Source organism: Carcharodon carcharias, chromosome 4 (assembly GCF_017639515.1).
Source record: "Carcharodon carcharias isolate sCarCar2 chromosome 4, sCarCar2.pri, whole genome shotgun sequence".
Taxonomy (NCBI): Eukaryota; Metazoa; Chordata; class Chondrichthyes; order Lamniformes; family Lamnidae; genus Carcharodon; species Carcharodon carcharias.
Window position 1 is genome coordinate 204739796 of NC_054470.1, and position 18237 is coordinate 204758032.

An 18237-nucleotide genomic window follows, 5' to 3' on the forward strand; every position below is an offset into this window, starting at 1 on the left:
AGTAAAGAATCCTCTACACTGTCCCCATCAAACACTCCCAGGACAGGTACAGCACGGGGTTAGATACAGAGTAAAGCTCCCTCTACACTGTCCCCATCAAACACTCCAGGACAGGTACAGCACGGGGTTAGATACAGAGTAAAGCTCCCTCTACACTGTCCCCATCAAACACTCCCAGGACAGGTACAGCACGGGGTTAGATACAGAGTAAATCTCCCTCTACACTGTCCCCATCAAACACTCCCAGGGCAGGTACAGCACGGGGTTAGATACAGAGTAAATCTCCCTCTACACTGTCCCCATCAAACACTCCCAGGACAGGTACAGCACGGGGTTAGATACAGAGTAAATCTCCCTCTACACTGTTCACATCAAACACTCCCAGGACAGGTACAGCACGGGGTTAGATACAGAGTAAATCTCCCTCTACACTGTTCACATCAAACACTCCCAGGACAGGTACAGCACGGGGTTAGATACAGAGTAAAGCTCCCTCTATACTGTCCCCATCAAACGCTGCCATAGCATGTACAATATGAGGTTAGATACAGGTTACCTGAAGTAGGTAGCAATGCAGAGGATGACAACCAGCATAGGGTAATATATGTAAAAGCCGTCTGCGATGAAGGAGATCACCCGCATTGAGCCCATAATCTGGGGACAGAGAGGAGATGTCACTAAACCAGGCAAGCACCATCAGCTCAACATCACCGATTATCAATACAATCTTAAACACAAATAACAATACCTGGAAAAACTCAGCAGGTCTGGCAGCATCTGCGGAGAGGAACACAGTTAACGTTTCGAGTCCGCATGACTCTTCAACAGAACTAAGGAAAAATAGAAAAGGGGTGAAATATAAGCTGGTTTAAGGGGGGGAGGTTGGGAAAAGTAGAGCTGGATAGAGAGCCAGTGATAGGTGGAGATAACCAAAAGATGTCACAGACAAAAGGACAAAGAGCTGTTGAAGGTGGTGATGTTATCTAAGGAATGTGCTAATTAAGGGTAGAAAGCAGGACAAGCAAAGTACAGATAGCCCTAGTGGGGGTGGGGTGGGGTGAAGGGAAGGGATCGAAATAGGATAAAAGGTGGAGATAAAACAATGGATGGAAATACATTTAAAAATAATGGAAATAGGTGGGAAAAGAAAAATCTATATGAATTATTGGAAAAAAAGGAAGGGAGAAGAAACAGAAAGGGGGTGGGGATGGAGGAGGGAGTTCAAGACCTAAAGTTGTTGAATTCAATATTCAGTCCGGAAGGCTGTAAAGTGCCTAATCGGAAGATGAGGTGCTGTTCCTCCAGTTTGCGTTGGGCTTCACTGGAACAATGCAGCAAGCCAAGGACAGACATGTGGGCAAGAGAGCAGGGTGGAGTGTTAAAATGGCAAGCGAAAGGGAGGTTTGGGTCATTCTTGCGGACAGACCGCAGGTGTTCTGCAAAGCGGTCGCCCAGTTTACGTTTGGTCTCTCCAATGTAGAGGAAACCGCATTGGGAGCAACGAATGCAGTAGACTAAGTTGGGGGAAATGCAAGTGAAATGTTGCTTCACTTGAAAGGAGTGTTTGGGTCCTTGGACAGTGATGGGGGGGAAGTAAAGGAGCAGGTGTTGCACCTTCTGCGGTTGCATGGGAAGGTGCCGTGGGAGGGGGTTGAGGTGTTGGGGGTGATGGAGGAGTGGACCAGGGTGTCCCGGAGGGAACGATCCCTGCGGAATGCCGCCACTACAATCTTCCCTGACACTCCCGTCACCCTCGACACCCCAGTCAGTCTGTGCCTTCCCTTGTCTCTCACCGAGGTATATGCTGTCTGCTCTCTGGCCTGGTGTGAAATTGCAGAATCCATGTGGATCAGTCCCAAGAAGTTCAGGCATAGCGGCGGTGTCAATCGGCAGAACAGCCTGAAAAACAGAACACAGTTAAACCCCGCTCACAGGGACCGCACCGTATACCCCACCCCGCTCACAGGGTCCGCACCGTATACCCCACCCCGCTCACAGGGACCGCACCGTATACCCCACCCCGCTCACAGGGACCGCACCGTATACCCCACCCCGCTCACAGGGTCCGCACCGTATACCCCACCCCGCTCACAGGGACTGCACCGTATACCCCACCCTGCTCACAGGGACCGCACCGTATACCCCACCCCGCTCACAGGGTCCGCACCGTATACCCCACCCCGCTCACAGGGACCGCACCGTATACCCCACCCCGCTCACAGGGACCGCACCGTATACCCCACCCCGCTCACAGGGTCCGCACCGTATACCCCACCCCGCTCACAGGGACTGCACCGTATACCCCACCCCGCTCACAGGGACCGCACCGTATACCCCACCCCGCTCACAGGGTCCGCACCGTATACCCCACCCCGCTCACAGGGTCCGCACCGTATACCCCACCCCGCTCACAGGGACCGCACCGTATACCCCACCCCGCTCACAGGGACCGCACCGTATACCCCACCCCGCTCACAGGGACCGCACCGTATACCCCACCCCGCTCACAGGGACCGCACCGTATACCCCACCCCCACTGGGCTAGTTAAGCCTCAGGCTGCTATGGAGCTGCCTCTGGACGGGGCAGATTGAGAGTCTCTGGACGGGGCAGATTGAGAGTCTCTGGACGGGGCAGATTGAGAGTCTCTGGACGGGGCAGATTGAGAGTCTCTGGACGGGGCAGATTGAGAGTCTCTGGACGGGGCAGATTGAGAGTCACTGTAACTGAAAATCAGGAAATGGCAGATTTAACAGATTTGTTAAATACTGAATTAGAATCAATCTTCACAATGTGGAATAAGGATAAAACACCAAAGATACAAATAAAAAGAAAGTAAATCAAGGGGAGGAACAGGCAAGATTTGGAAGCAGTTCAGAGAAGGTTTACCAGACTAACACCTGGAATGGACGGGTTGTCTTATGAGTAAAGGTCAGACAGGTTAGGCTTGTATCTGCTGGAGTTTAGAAGAGTAAGAGGCGACTTGATTGAAACATGTAAGATCCTGAGGAGTCTTGACAGGGGGGATGTGGAGAGGATGTTTCCTCTTGTGGAAGAATCTAGAACTAGGGGTCACTGTTTGAAAATAAGGGGCCGCTCATTTAAGACAGAGATGAGGCAAAATTATTTCACTCGAAGAGGCACAAGGGCGGAGGGAGTAAGGGTGCGAGAACAATCGTGGGAGGAGACTCAATAGTGAGGGGTGCAGACAGGTGCTTCTGTGGCCGTAGATATAACTCCAGGATGGTGTGTTGCCCCCTTGGTGCCAGGGTCAAGGGTGTCAGAAAACAGCTGCAGGGCATTCTGAAGGGGGAGGGTGAACTGTCAGAGGTCGTGGTTCACATTGGTACCAACGACATAGATTGAAAGAAGGATGAGGTCCTGCAACAAGAATTTAGGGAGCTAGGTAGCAGATTAAAAAGCAGGACCTCAAAGGTTCTAATCTCTGGATTACTCCCTTTTTTTTGGTTCATTCACAGGATGTGGGCTTCACTGGCTGGGCCAGCATTTATTGCCCATCCCTAATTGCCCTTGAGAAGGTGATGGTGAGCTGCCTTCTTGAACCGCTGCAGTCCATGTGGTGTAGGTACACCCACAGTGCTGTTAGGAAGGGAGTTCCAGGATTTTGACCCAGCGACAGTGAAGGAACAGTGATATATTTCCAAGTCAGGATGGTGAGTGACTTGGAGGGAAACTTCCAGGTGGTGGTGTTCCCATGTATCTGCTGCCCTTGTCCTTCTAGATGATAGTGGCCGAGGGTTTGGAAGGAGCCTTGGTGAATTCCTGCAGTGCATCTTGGGTACGCACTGCTGCTACTGTGCATCGGTGGAGGAGAGTTTTCCCCAATTCCCATTGACTCCAGTTTTGCTAGGGTTCCTTGATGTCACACTCGGTCAAATGCTTCCCTAATGTCAAGGGCAGTCACTCTCAACTCATCTTGGGAGTTCAGCTCTTTTGTCCATGTTTGAACCAAGGCTGTAATGAGGTCAGGAGTTGAGTGGCCCTGGTGAAACCAAAACTGGGCATCAGTGAGCAGGTTATTACTAAGCAAGTGCTGCTTGATAGCACTGTTGATGACCCCTTCCATTACTTTACTGATGATGGAGAGTAGACTGATGGGGTGGTAATTGGCCGGGTTGGATTTGTCCTGCTTTTTGTGTACAGGACATACCTGGGTAATTTTCCACATAGCCGGGTAGATGCCAGTGTTGTAGCTGTACTGGAACAGCTTGGCTAGGGGCACAGCAAGTTCTGGAGCACAAGTCATCAGTATTATTGCAGGAATATTGTCAGGGACCATAGTCTTTGCAGTATCCAGTGCCTTCAGCCGTTTCCTGATATCATGTGGAGTGAATTGAATTGTCTGAAGACTGGCATCTGTGATGCTGGGGACCTCCGGAGGAGGCCGAGATGGATCATCCACTCGACACTTCTGGCTGAAGATTGTAGCAAATGCTTCAGCCTTATCTTTTGCACTGCTGTGCTGGGCTCCTTCATCATTGAGGATGGGGATATTTGTGGAGCCTCCTCCTCCAGTGAATTGTTTAATTGTTCACCACCATTCACGACTGGATGTGGCAGGACTGCAGAGCTTAGATCTGATCTGTTGGTTGTGGAATTGCTTAATTCTGTCTATCACTTGCTGCTTATGCTGTTTGACGCATAAATAATCCTGTTTTATAACTCACCAGGTTGACACCTCATTTTTAGGTATGCCTGGTGCTGCTCCTGTCATGCCCTCCTGCACTCTTCATTGAACCAGGGTTGATCCCCTGGCTTGATGGTAATGGTAGAGTGGGGGATATGCTGGGCCATGAGGTTACAGATTGTGTCCGAGTACAATTCTGCTGCTGCTGATGGCCCACAGCACCTCATGGTTGCCCAGTCTTGAGTTGCTAGATCTGTTTGAAATCTATCCCATTTAGCACGGTGGTAGTGCCACACAACACGATGGAGGGTATTCTCAATGTGAAGGTGGGACTTCATCTCCACAATGACTGTGCTGTGGTCACTCCTACCGATACTGTCATGGACAGATACATCTAAGGCAGACAGGTTGGTGAGGATGAGGTCAAGTATGTTTTTCCCTCTTGTTGGTTCCCTCACCATCTGCTGCAGACCCAGTCTAGCAGCTATGTCCTTTAGGACTTGGCCATCTCAGTCTGTGGTGGTGCTACCAAACTAGTCTCAGTGATGGCCATTGAATTCCCCCACCCAGAGTACATTCTGCACCCTTACCACCCTCAGTGCTTCCTCCAAGTGATGTTTAACATGGAGGAAGCACTGATTCATCAGCTGAGGGAGGGCAGGACGTGGTCATCAGCAGGAGGTTTCCTTGTCCATGTTTGACCTGATGCCATGAGACTTCATGGGGTCTGGAGCTGATGTTGAGGACTCCCAGGGTAACTCCCTCCCGACTGTATACCACTGTGCCAATACCCCTGCTGGGTCTGTCCTGCTGGTGGGACAGGACATACCCAGGGATGGTGATGGTGGTATCTGGGACATTATCTGTAAAGGACATACCCAGGGACATACCCAGGGACATACCCAGGGACGGTGATGGTGGTGTCTGGGACATTATCTGTAAGGGATATACCCAGGGACATACCCAGGGATGGTGATGGTGGTGTCTGGGTCATTATCTGTAAGGGATATACCCAGGGATGGTGATGGTGGTGTCTGGGACACTATCTGTAAGAGATATACCCAGGGACATACCCAGGGATGGTGATGGTGGAGTCTGGGACATTATCTGTAAGGGATATACCCAGGGACATACCCAGGGATGGTGATGGTGGTGTCTGGGACATTATCTGTAAGGGATAATTCTGTGAGGATGACTATGTCAGGCTGTTGCTTGACTAATCTGTGAGACAGCTCTCCCAGTTTTGGCACTAGCTCCCAGATGTTAGTAAGGAGGATTTTGCATGGTCGACAGGGCTGAGATTGTCATTGTCGTTTCCGGTGCCTGGGTTGATGCCGGGTGGTCCGTCTGGTTTCATTCCTTTTTTGTGACTTTGTATCTGTTTGTTACAACTGAGTGTCTGGCTCGGCCATTTCAGAGGGCATTTAAGAGTCAACCACATTGCTGTGGGTCTGGAGTCACATGTAGGCCAGACCAGGTAAGGACAGCAGATTTCCTTCCCTAAAGGACGTTAGTGAAGTAAATGGGTTTTTACAACAATCGACAATGGTTTCACGGTCAGCATTAGACTTTTAATTGTGGATTTTTATTGAATTGAAATTCCACCATCTGCCGTGATGGGATTTGTACTCGGGTCCCCAGAGCATTACCTGGATTTCTGGATTACTTGTCCAGCGACAATACCACTATGCCATCGTCATCCCCTGTGCCACGTGCTAGTGAGTATTGGAATCGGAGGATAGAGAGGATGAACGTGTGGCTGAAGAGATGGTGCAGGAGGGAGGACTTCAGTTTTCTGGATCACTGGGCCTGTTTCTGGTGAAGGTGGAGCCTTTATAAGTTGGACGGGTTGCAACTGAACCGGAGCAGGACCAACATCCTTGCGGGGAGGTTTGCTAGTGCTGTTGGGGGGGTGGGGTTTAAACAATTTGGCAGGGGGATGGGTTACAGAGTGGAGGTACAGTAGGGGTTGATGCACAGCCAAATATAGAAGAGAATCTAAGTCAGTCAGGAAGGCAGAGCAAATATAGACCTGTTAAGGCACAAGAGAATAATGCAAGGCTGGACTGCATCTATTTTAACGCAAGGAGTCTTACAAGTAAGGCAGATGAATTGAGGGTGTTGATTAACACATGGGAATATGATATTGTTGCTATCACAGAGACATGGTTGAGAGAAGGGCAGGACTGGCAGCTCAACATTCTAGAGTATCAAATCTTCAGGCGTGACAGGGGTGGGTGTAAAAGAGGAGGTAGCATTACATTATTGATCAAGGAGTCAATTACGGCAGTCAGGGGGGATGGTATCTTAGAAGGTTCCTCAAATGAGGCCATATGGGTAGAACTTAAAAATAAAAAAGGGGCAATCACTTTGCTGGGAGTGTACAATAGGCCTCCAAATAGTCAGGGAGAGATAGAGGAGCAGATAAATAGGCAAATCTCAGAGAAGTGTAAAAATAGTAGGGTAATAATAATAGGGGATTTCAGCTTCCCCAATATTAACTGGGATAGTCTTAGTGTGAAAGGCTTAAAGGGGACAGAATTCTTAAAGTGCATCCAGAAGAGCTTTTTGAGCCAGCACATCCTACAAGAGAAGGGGTGGTACTGGACCTAATCTTAGGGACTGAAGCCTGGCAAGTGGTAGAAGTGTCAGTGGGGGAGCATTTTGGGGATAATGACCATAACTCTAAGATTTAAGGTAGTTATGGAAAAGGACAAAGATGGACAGGAAATAAAGGTCCTGAATTGGGGGAAGGCCGATTTCAATATGATAAGACAGGATCTGGCCAAAGTGGACTGGGAACAGTTACTTGTAGGAAACTCTACATCAGACCAGTGGGTGTCATTCAAAAAGGAAATAGTGAGAGTTCAGGGCCAACATGTTCCCATAACAATACCCATACATAGATTTCAGTAAGGCCTTTGATAAGGTCCCTCATGACAGACTGGTGCAGAAGGTAAAGTCGCACGGGATCAGAGGTGAGCTGGCAAGATGGATACAGAATTGGCTTGGTCATAGAAGACAGAGGGTAGCAGTGGAAGGGTGCTTTTCTGAATGGAGAACTGTGACTAGTGGATTTCCGCAGGGATCAGTGCTGGGACCTTTGCTGTTTGTAGTATACATAAATGATTTGGAGGAAAATGTAACTGGATTAATTAGTAAGTTTGCAGACAACACTAAGGTTGGAGGAGTTGCAGATGGTGAAGAGGATTGTCAAAGGATACAACGGGATATAGATTGGTTGGAGACTTGGGCGCAGAAATGGCAGATGGAGTTTAATCCGGACAAATGCGAGGTAATGCATTTTGGAAGGTCTAATACAGGCAGGAATTATACAGTAAATGGCAGAACCCTTAAGTGCATCGACAGGCAGAGGGATCTGGGTGTACAGGTCCACAGGTCACTGAAAGTGGCAACGCAGGTGGATAAGGTAGTCAGGAAGCATATGGCATGCTTGCCTTCATCGGCAGGGATACTGAGTATAAAAGCTGGGAAGTCATGCTGCAGCTGTATGGAACCTTGATTAGGCCACACTTGGAATATTGCATGCAATTCTGGTCGCCACATTACCAGAAGGATATGGAGGCATTGGAGAGGGTGCAGAGGAGGTTTACCAGGATGCTGCCTGGTCTGGAGGTTATTAGCTATGAGGAGAGATTGGAGAAACTTGGATTGTTCTCACTAGAGCGACGCAGATTGAGGGGCGACTTGATAGAAGTTTACAAAATTATGAGTGGTATGGACAGAGTAGATAGTCAGAAGCTTTTTCCCAGGATGGAAGAGTCAATTACTAGGGGACATAGATTTAAGGTGAGAGGAGAAAACTATAGAGGAGATGTGCAGGGCAAGTTTTTTACGCAGAGGGTAGTGAGTGTCTGGAATTCGCTGCCAGAGGAGGTGGTGGAAGCAGGTACGATAGTGGTGTTTAAGAGGCAGCTTGACAAATACATGAATAGGATGGGAAGGGAGGGATACGGACCCCGGAAGTGCAAAATGTTTTAGTTTGACAGGCAACATGATCGGCGCAGGCTTGGAGGGCCGAAGGGCCTGTTCCTGTGCTGTACTTTTCTTTGTTCTTTATAAGACCAACAAGTCCAGGGAACCCTGGGTGTCAAGGGTTATAGAGGATTGGATAAGGAAGAAAAAGGAGGCTTATGGTAGATACAGAGGGCTGAAAACAGTGGACGCCCAAGAGGAGTACAGAAAGCAGAGGGGGTGTCAGGAAGAGCTATTAACGTGTATAATGTTATTGAATTTTTTTTGAATAGAAGTTTAGTGTTTGTGTGTGTTAACTGGATTAAAGCCAGTTAGTCTGAGTGCTTTGATGTTTGGTAGTTGAGATGTAAACAGAGAAAGAGGTACATTTGCATTTTGGTGAATAGAGCATTCAAGAGTGGGAGTGAAATCTTGCACCTAGCTAGGAGACACCAAGCAATATGTTTATATAACTAATAAAATTGGTGTTATGAAAGGGGCTCAAAGGGCCTGGTGACACAATGAAAACTTACATTCAAAGGGGAGGCTGGGTATTACAGAAGGCAGTTGGTCTGTCCAGGTCAGAGATGTCTAAGATCTAAGCCTGTAAACCTACAACTGTCTGCAAAGGAACAAATTGAAAGGAACCACATTTTGAATTCATAAGGTGAAAATGCTTTGCCTGGTGTCTGGTTAAGTCTATTGGTTATTGTTGCCTTAGTGGAGATTAATTTGGGAATTTGTTAAAAAGAGTTATGATTATAGTAAATTGTAGCCCATGTGTGTCTGTTTAAATTGTTGTAAATTAATAAATGTTTCATTTAGTTTGATATAAAAACCTCTTGAGAACTGGTGGTCTTATTCCTGAATTTAGAGCTGCAATTCAGAACATACCAATTGAAAATATAGGTTATGACAGTTATTTAAAGTTTCCCTGTGGAATTTTAAAAAACTCAGCCTTTACCAAAGTGCTGGATCATAACATGGGGGAACTCAAAAAGGTAATTAGGAGAACGAAGGGGGGCATGAAAAAACACTGGCTGACAGGATAAAGGAAAATCCCATGGCCTTTTATAAATATATTAAGGGCAAGAGGATAACCAGGGGAAGAATGGGGTCCGTCAGGGACTAAAGTGGCAATCTGTGCCTGGAGCCAGAGGAGATAGGTGAGGTTTTAAATGATTACTTTTCATCTGTGTTCACTATGGAGAAGGGCGAAGTAGATGTAGAAATCAGGGAGAGGGACTGTGATATACTTGAACAAATTAACATTGAAAGGGAGGAGGTATCAGTGATTTTAGCGGGCTTAAAAGTGGATAATCCCCAGGTCCAATGCGATGTATACTAGGCTGCTGTGTGAGGCAAGGGAGGAGATAGCAGGGGCTCTGACACTAATTTTCAAATCGTCTGGCCACAGGAGAGGTGTCAGAGGACTGGAGGACAGTGAATGTGGCACCATTATTCAAGAAGGGTCATAGGGATAAACCAGGTAATTACAGGCCAGTGAGTCTAACATCAGTGGTAGGGAAACTATTGGAAAAAAATTCTGAGGGATAGTATTAATCTCCACTTGGAGAGGCAGGGATTAATCAGGGATAGTCAGCATGGCTTTGTCAAGGGGAGATCACGTCTCAAATTTGATTTAATTTTTCGAGGGGTTGACTAGTAGATGAGGGTAGTGTAGTTGACGTAGGCTACTTGGACTTCAGGAAGGCTTTTCACAAGGTCCCACATGGGAGATATGGTCATGAGGATAAGAGCCCATCGGATCCAGGGCAATTTGACAAATTGGATCCAAAATTGGCTTAGTGGCAGGAGGCAGAGGGTGATGGTCGAAGGTTGTTTTTGCGATTGGAAGCCTGTGACGAGTGGTGTACCACAGGGATCGGTGCTGGGACCCTTGCTGTTTGTAGTGTACATTAATGATTTAGACATGAATATGAGGTATGATCAGTAAGTTCGCAGATGACACTAAAATTGGTGATGTCATAAATAGCGAGGAGGAAAGCCTTATAAGGGGCATAGATGGGGTAGATAGGAAGGAACTTTTCCCCTTAGTGGAGGTGTCAATAACCAGGGGGCATAGATTTAAGGTAAGGGACAGGAAGTTTAGGGGAGATTTGAGGAAAAGCTTTTCCACCCAGAGGGTGGTTGGAATCTGGAACACACTGCCTGAGGGGGTGGTAGAGACAGGAACCCTCACAACATTTAAGAAGTATTTAGATGAGCACTTGAAACGACATAGCATACAGGGCTACAGGAAAATGGGATTAGTATAGGTGCTTGATAGACAGACATGATGGGCCGAAGGGCCTGTTTCTGTGCTGTATAACTCTATGACTCTAACAATAAGAAAGCTTATAGACGGGTTAAGTGAGTGGGCAAAAACTTAGCAGATGAGTATAATGTGGGAAAATGTGAACTTGTCCACTTTGGCAGGAAGAATAGAAAAGCAGCATATTTGAATGGCGTGAGATTGCAGAACTCTGCTTTACAGTGGCATCTGGGTGTCCTGGCACATGAATCACATAAGTTTAGAATGCAGATAGAGTGAACTTGTCCACTTTGGCAGGAAGAATAGAAAAGCAGGATATTATTTAAACAGAGAGACTGCAGAATGCAGGGATCTGGATGTTCTGATATATGACTCACAAAGAGGTAGCATGCAGGTACAGCAGGGAATCAGTCATGCAAGTAGAATGTTGGCCTTTATTGCAATGGGGATGTATAAAAATAGGGAAGCCTTGCTACAGCTGTACAGGGAATTGGTGAGACTGCACCTGGAGTATTGTGTATAATTTTGGTCTCCTTACTTAAGGGGGGATATACTCGCATTGGGGAGTTCAGGGAAGGTTCACTCAGTTGATTCCTGGGATGAAGGAGTTTGTCTTATGAGGAAAGGTTGAGCAGGTTGGGCCTATACTCATTGGAGTTTAGAAGAACGAAAGGTGACTTTATTGAAACATATAAGATTCCGAGGTGGCTTGACAGGGTAGATGTTGAGAGAATGTTTCCCTTTCTGGGGGGGATCAAGAACCAGGGGGCACAGTTTCAGAATAACGATTCTCCCATTTAAGACAGAAATGAGGAGGAATTTCTTCTCTTGAGGGGTCATTAGTCTTTGGGAACTCTTCCCCAGAAGGCAGTGGTGGCTGGGTCATTGAATACATTCAAGGTTGAGTTAGATTTGGTTGGATAAGCGAGTCCAGGGTTATGAGGGGCAGGCAGCAATGTGGAGTCGAGGCCACAATCTGATCAGCCATGATCTTATTGAATGGTGAAACTGGCTCGAGGGGCCGAATGGCCTACTTCTGCTCCTATTTTTTATGATCTATGTTCAAGAGGTTCTCACTCAGAAATACTGATTCTCAGTTTCAATTCCACTCAGCTCCTGGCCTCATTATAGCCAACATGGACAAAAGAGCTGAATTCGAGAAGTGAGGTGACAGTGACTGCCCTTGACATCATGGCACACTCCCTCCACCACCGGCGCACAGTAACAGCAGCAGTGTGTGTACCATCTACAGGATACACTGCAGGAACTCACCAAGGCTCCTTACACAGCACCTTCCAAACCCACGACCACTACCATCTAGAAGGACAAGGGCAGCAGATAGATGGGAACACCACCACCTGGAAGTTCCCCTCCAAGTCACTCACCATCCTGACTTGGAAATATATCACCGTTCCTTCACTGTCACTGGGTCAAAATCCTGGAACTCCCTTCCTAACAGCACTGTGGGTGTACCTACACCACATGGACTGCAGCAGCTCAAGAAGGCAGCTCACCAGTACCTTCTCAAGGGCAATTAGGGATGGGCAATAAATGCTGGCCCAGCCAGCGAAGCCCACATCCCATGAACAAACTTTTAAAAATCCAAGTTCAGTGGTGCTGCTGGGAGTGTAGAGTGCGATCAAAATAATTAAAAGGGACATGGGCAGATTCAGTGGGTGGGATAAACTGTGGCAGATAGAATTATCCTGGGGAGAATTTTAAACCCAGTTTGCATAGTCCATTAATACACTAATATTCCCTCAGCTATTGAAGATTAATGGGTGATCTAAGTGAGGTAAAGAAGGTTATTAAAGAATTTGATGGGGTACAGTTTGCAAGTGTGTAGTCTGGAAGGTTCCGCATGGGCTTTGCTCCATGACAAATACTGTGTGTCCGTGGTCACTCAAAACAACTTCAAAATGACCCTACACTGGAAAAAACTGGCTGTGTGCAACTGGTAAATTTTACAGAAACATCGGTAACCAGAACACATTTCCTCTCTTGTGGGGTTTGGAGGGAGTCGAAAACAAAGAGGAATCATCTGGAAACTCTTCACACACAGGGGGGTGGAAATCTGGAACTCTCTCCCCTCAAAAAGTTGTTGAGGCTGCAGGTCAATTTATAATTTCTAAGCTGGCACTGATCATTGTTGGGTAACAGAAATAAAGGATAGCGAGTAAAGATGGAGAAATAAAGTTTAAATACAGATCAGCCATCATCTCACCCAGACCCAAGGGCTCATCCACTTGTTAACTGTCTCTGACACTCTCCCCTGATACGTGGTGAATCCAGGGAGATGATGTCTTCTTGTGTGTGAGGTGCAGCTTTAATGAGTCAGGGAGTAATAAGGTTACTCACATGCCACTGAAGAGTAGACTATAGGCGTCAGTCTGATGATGCGGAGCCAGGTAGTAGTAATTGAAGATACGAATCCTGAAGACAGTGGAGTAGATGCAGTTACTCAGGAAGAAGATACTGACGAAGCAAGCAAGCTATAGGGAGTGAGAGGGAGATGATAATCATTCAGAGGCTCAAACTGCTGCTCCTGAACACACTGTTGCTGATGGGCCTCAGCCCCGAGGCCTGTCCCCTGGTACCCACCTCAATGTAGAGGTAATTGTACGTTTTCTCTGCCACCTGGATGAAGATAGCGAAGAGCGAGAGGACAGGGCTGGTACTGAAGAAAGTGCATTCAGACCAGACCACGATTATCGAGAAAACTGACAGCACCACCGCCAGGATCCTGTAATACAAACCACGCAGCAAACATTCCCAGTACCACTCTGTGGGGTAAAAAGCACAGCATAAGAGAGAGAGGGGCAAGAGTGGGGGGATGGGTGGGGAGGGGGAGGCATGGGAGGGCGCAGCAGCTAGGAGGGCGGGTGGGAGGGGAGAGTGCAGGCGTGAGGGGGAAGGTGGGAGGCAGGGGATAGCATGGGCGTGGGGGGAGAGGAGAGTGTGGCTGCAGGTGGGGTTAGAAGTGAGGGGAGAGGGGCTGTTGGGGTTCTGAGGGAGGGTGCCCCCTCCCAGGAGTTACTCACCCACTCTGGGTGTGTAGATGTAATGTGTGAACCAGTTCTGGCTTTCCGAGCTCTGTAGCGCACGCACAAACTGGCGGCTGCCGCTACTTTCATTCTTGGCCACATCTTCGAGATGGAAAGCATCCTCCAACAACAGCTTCCACTGCACCTGAGTCCGCTGCTGTCTGTGAACCACATAGATCACCTGGCAATACACAAAAAGCCATCAATTCAATCAGATACAGCAACTCAAACACGGTCTATACCCACACAGCCATATCCTGTGTGCCCTGAGGGAGACAGTCAACATATCCATAGAACCATAGAAAAGTTACAGCACAGAAGGAGACCATTCGGCCCATCTTGTCCATGCCAGCCCGAGGATACCCAGGTGCCCTTTCTAATCCCACCTTCCTGCAGCTTACAGCACTTAAGGTGCAGATCCAGGTACTTTTTAAAAGAGTTTAAAGTTTCTGCCTCTACCACCAACTTGGGCAGCAAATTCCAGACACCCACTACCCTCTGTGAAAAAAAGTTCTTCCTCATGTCCCCCCTACACCTTCTGCCACTTATCCTGAATCTATGTCCCCTGGTTCTAGAATTCTCCACCAAGGGAAACAATTTTATCCTGTCCACTCTATCTATTCCCCTCAATTTTGTACACCTCAATCAAGTCACCTCTCAGCCTTCTTTGTTCTAAGGAAAATAACCCCAACCTATCCAATCTCTCCTCGTAGCTACACTTTTCTAACCCTGGCAACATTCTTGTAAACCTCCTCGGCACTCTCTCCAGAGCTATTACGCCCTTCCTGTAATGTGGTGACCAGAACTGCACACAATACTCCAGTTGTGGCCTCACCAGTGTTTTATACAATTCCAACATTATATCCTTACTTTTACATTCTATATCTCTGCCATTGAAGGAGAGCATTCCATAAGCCTTCTTTACGAACTTGTCTACTTGAACTGCTGTCTTCAGGGACCTGTGTACTTGTACGCCAAGATCTCTCACTTCATCTACCCTTCTTAGTACATTCCCATTTATTGTGTAATCCCGGTAACTGTTTGACCTTCCTAAATGTCCGATTAAACTCAAATGTCATTTCAATGAAGGAGCAAATATCAGACATGGAGCATCAGTGAAGAGGAACAGGGGGCTCCTTCCCCCCCCCTCACATCTCCTGACTTCTGTTTTCATTATTACTGTGGTTCATCCCCAGGATCTAACCAGATGTGGGCTGAATAAAAATCTGTTGATTGTGTCAATGATGCTGACAGTATATTGCCCCTCACACCAATAGTCAGAACCAAGGCCAGCAAAACATCACAGTCTGGAAGAGTTGAAATATAAGAGAAGGCAGCAGGACCCTGGGCACTGCAGCACTACCACCAACCGCATCCCCTGAGCAGGACTCACTTGTTTGTGAAGTTTGACCAGATTCTTCTCGCTTGGGAGGCTGTTGCTGTTCTCATCAAAGTCCTCATAGTCATCCATGTTCCTGCCCATTCTCTCCTGATACTCAATGGGACACTATAGAAAACAACAACACATCAGCAACTTGCCCAGTACAGAGCCCTCTGCAAAACCAGCAACACCAGTACAGAGCCCTCCTCGAAACCAGCAACCCCAGTACAGGGACCACCTCTGAAACCAGCAACCCCAGTACAGAGTCCTCTGCAAAACCAGCAGCCCCAGTACAGAGCCCTCCTCAAAACCAGCAGCTCCAGTACAGAGCCCTCCTCGAAACCAGCAGCCCCAGTACAGAGCCCTCCCCTAAACCAGCAGCCCCAGTACAGAGCCCTCCTCGAAACCAGCAGCCCCAGTACAGAGCCCTCCTCAAAACCAGCAACCCCAGTACAGAGCCCTCCTCAAAACCAGCAACCCCAGTACAGAGCCCTCCTCGAAACCAGCAACCCCAGTACAGAGCCCTCCCCAAAACCAGCAACCCTAGTACAGAGCCCTCCTCGAAACCAGCAACCCCAGTACAGAGCCCTCTGCAAAACCAGCAGCCCCAGTACAGAGCCCTCCTCGAAACCAGCAACCCCAGTACAGAGCCCTCCCAAAAACCAGCAACCCCAGTACAGAGCCCTCCTCAAAACCAGCAAACCCAGTACAGAGCCCTCCCCAAAACCAGCAACCCCAGTACAGAGCCCTCCTCGAAACCAGCAACCCCAGTACAGAGCCCTCTGCAAAACCAGCAGCCCCAGTACAGAGCCCTCCTCGAAACCAGCAGCCCCAGTACAGAGCCCTCCTCGAAACCAGCAACCCCAGTACAGAGCCCTCCTCGAAACCAGCAACCCCAGTACAGAGCCCTCCTCAAAACCAGCAACCCCAGTACAGAGCCCTCCTCAAAACCAGCAACCCCAGTACAGAGCCCTCCTCAAAACCAGCAGCCCCAGTACAGAGCCCTCCTCAAAACCAGCAGCCCCAGTACAGAGCCCTCCCCAAAACCAGCAACCCCAGTACAGAGCCCTCCCCAAAACCTGCAATCCCAGTACAGAGCCCTCCCCAAAACCAGCAACCCCAGTACAGAGCCCTCCCCAAAACCAGCAACCCCAGTACAGAGCCCTCCTCGAAACCAGCAACCCCAGTACAGAGCCCTCCCAAAAACCAGCAACCCCAGTACAGAGCCCTCCTCGAAACCAGCAACCCCAGTACAGAGCCCTCCTCAAAACCAGCAACCCCAGTACAGAGCCCTCCTCGAAACCAGCAACCCCAGTACAGAGCCCTCCCCAAAACCAGCAACCCCAGTACAGAGCCCTCCTCAAAACCAGCAACCCCAGTACAGAGCCCTCCCCAAAACCAGCAACCCCAGTACAGAGCCCTCCTCAAAACCAGCAGCCCCAGTACAGAGCCCTCACCAAAACCAGCAACCCCAGTACAGAGCCCTCCTCAAAACCAGCAGCCCCAGTACAAGGATCTCCCAAAACCAGCAGCCCCAGTACAAGGATCTCCCCAAATCCAGCAGCCCCGGTACAGAATCTTCCTCAAAACCAGCAGCCCCGGTACAGAGCCCTCCCCAAAACCAGGTGCCCCAGTACAGAGCTTTTGTCATAACCAGCAGCCCCAGTACAGAGACCTTCCCAAAACCAGCAGCCCCAGTAAAGGGCCCTCCCCGAAACCAGCAGCCCTAGTACAGGGACCACCTCTGAAACCAGCAGCCCCAGTACAGAGCCCTCTGCAAAACCAGCAGCCCCAGTACAGGGACCACCTCTGAAACCAGCAGCCCCAGTACAGGGCCCCCTCTGAAACCAGCAGCCCCAGTACAGAGACATCCCCGAAACCAGCAGCCCCAGTACAGGGCCCTCCCCAAAACCAAGTGCCCCAGTGCAGGGCCCTCCCCCAAACCAGCAGTCCCAGTACAGGGCCCTCCCCCAAACCAGCAGTCCCAGTACAGGGCCCTCCCCCAAACCAGCAGTCCCAGTACAGGGCCGTCCCCCAAACCAGCAGCCCCAGTACAGGGCCCTCCCCCAAACCAGCAGCTTCCCTCTCTGCCCCCTGCCACCGCCCCCCCAACCCCCCGCCCTCCACCCCCTCCCCGGACCAAGGCTAACAAGCCCCCAGGACCTGATGGTCCACATCCTAGCAGCGTTCTAAAAGGAGATCGCTGCAGAGACAGTGGATGCTCTGGCTACGATATTCCAAAATTCCTCAGATTCAGGAATGGTCCCATTGATTGGAAATTTGCAAATGTCACTACTTTTCAAGAAAGGAGGGAGAGAGAAAACAGGGAACTGCAGGCCTGTCATCCCGATATCAGTCATTGGGAAAAGATGAGAGATTTGTAAGTGGTGATGTTCTAAGAGACTTGGTACAAGGAACACAGGTGCAGCAAGCAATCAGGAAGGCAAATGTCAGGTTGGCCTTTATTGCAAGAGGACTGGAGGACAAGAATAAAGAAGTCTTGCTGCAATTGTTCAGGATTTTGGTGAGACCACATCTAGAATAGTAAGTGCAGTTTTGGTCTCTACATTTAAGGAAGGTTATACTTGCATTGGAAACAGTGCAGCAAAGGTCACTAAATTGGCCCCTGGGATTAGGGAACTGTCCTATGATGAGTGGCTAATAAATTGGGCTGATGCTCTCTGGAGTTTAGAAGAATGAGATTGACCTTTTTGAAACCTATAAGATTTTGAAGGGGCTCAGCAGGGTGGACACAGAGTTTGTTTCTGCAGGCTGGAGAACCTAAAACGTGGGCCACAGTCTCAGGATAAGGGACCGATCATTTAGGACTGAGAGGAGGAGAAATTTCTTCACTCAAAGGGTTGTGAACCTTTGAAATTCTCTACCCCAGAGGGTTGTGGATGCTCAATTGGTGAA

The 18237-nt window shown here is 48.7% G+C and overlaps 1 protein-coding gene across 3 annotated transcripts in view; it reads right to left on the minus strand.

Moving 5' to 3' along the window:
- Nucleotides 1-18237, minus strand: part of lmbrd2b (LMBR1 domain containing 2b) — a 78574-nt gene that overhangs the window by 3376 nt on the left and 56961 nt on the right. For all 3 annotated transcript variants that reach the window (XM_041186417.1, XM_041186418.1, XM_041186419.1), the window contains exons 8-13: nucleotides 15334-15447; nucleotides 13938-14121; nucleotides 13498-13679; nucleotides 13255-13388; nucleotides 1794-1899; nucleotides 557-654 (exon numbers count right to left, since the gene is read on the minus strand). In XM_041186417.1, the coding sequence (XP_041042351.1) occupies nucleotides 557-654; nucleotides 1794-1899; nucleotides 13255-13388; nucleotides 13498-13679; nucleotides 13938-14121; nucleotides 15334-15447 (818 nt within the window). The remainder of the gene's footprint in view (nucleotides 1-556; nucleotides 655-1793; nucleotides 1900-13254; nucleotides 13389-13497; nucleotides 13680-13937; nucleotides 14122-15333; nucleotides 15448-18237) is intronic.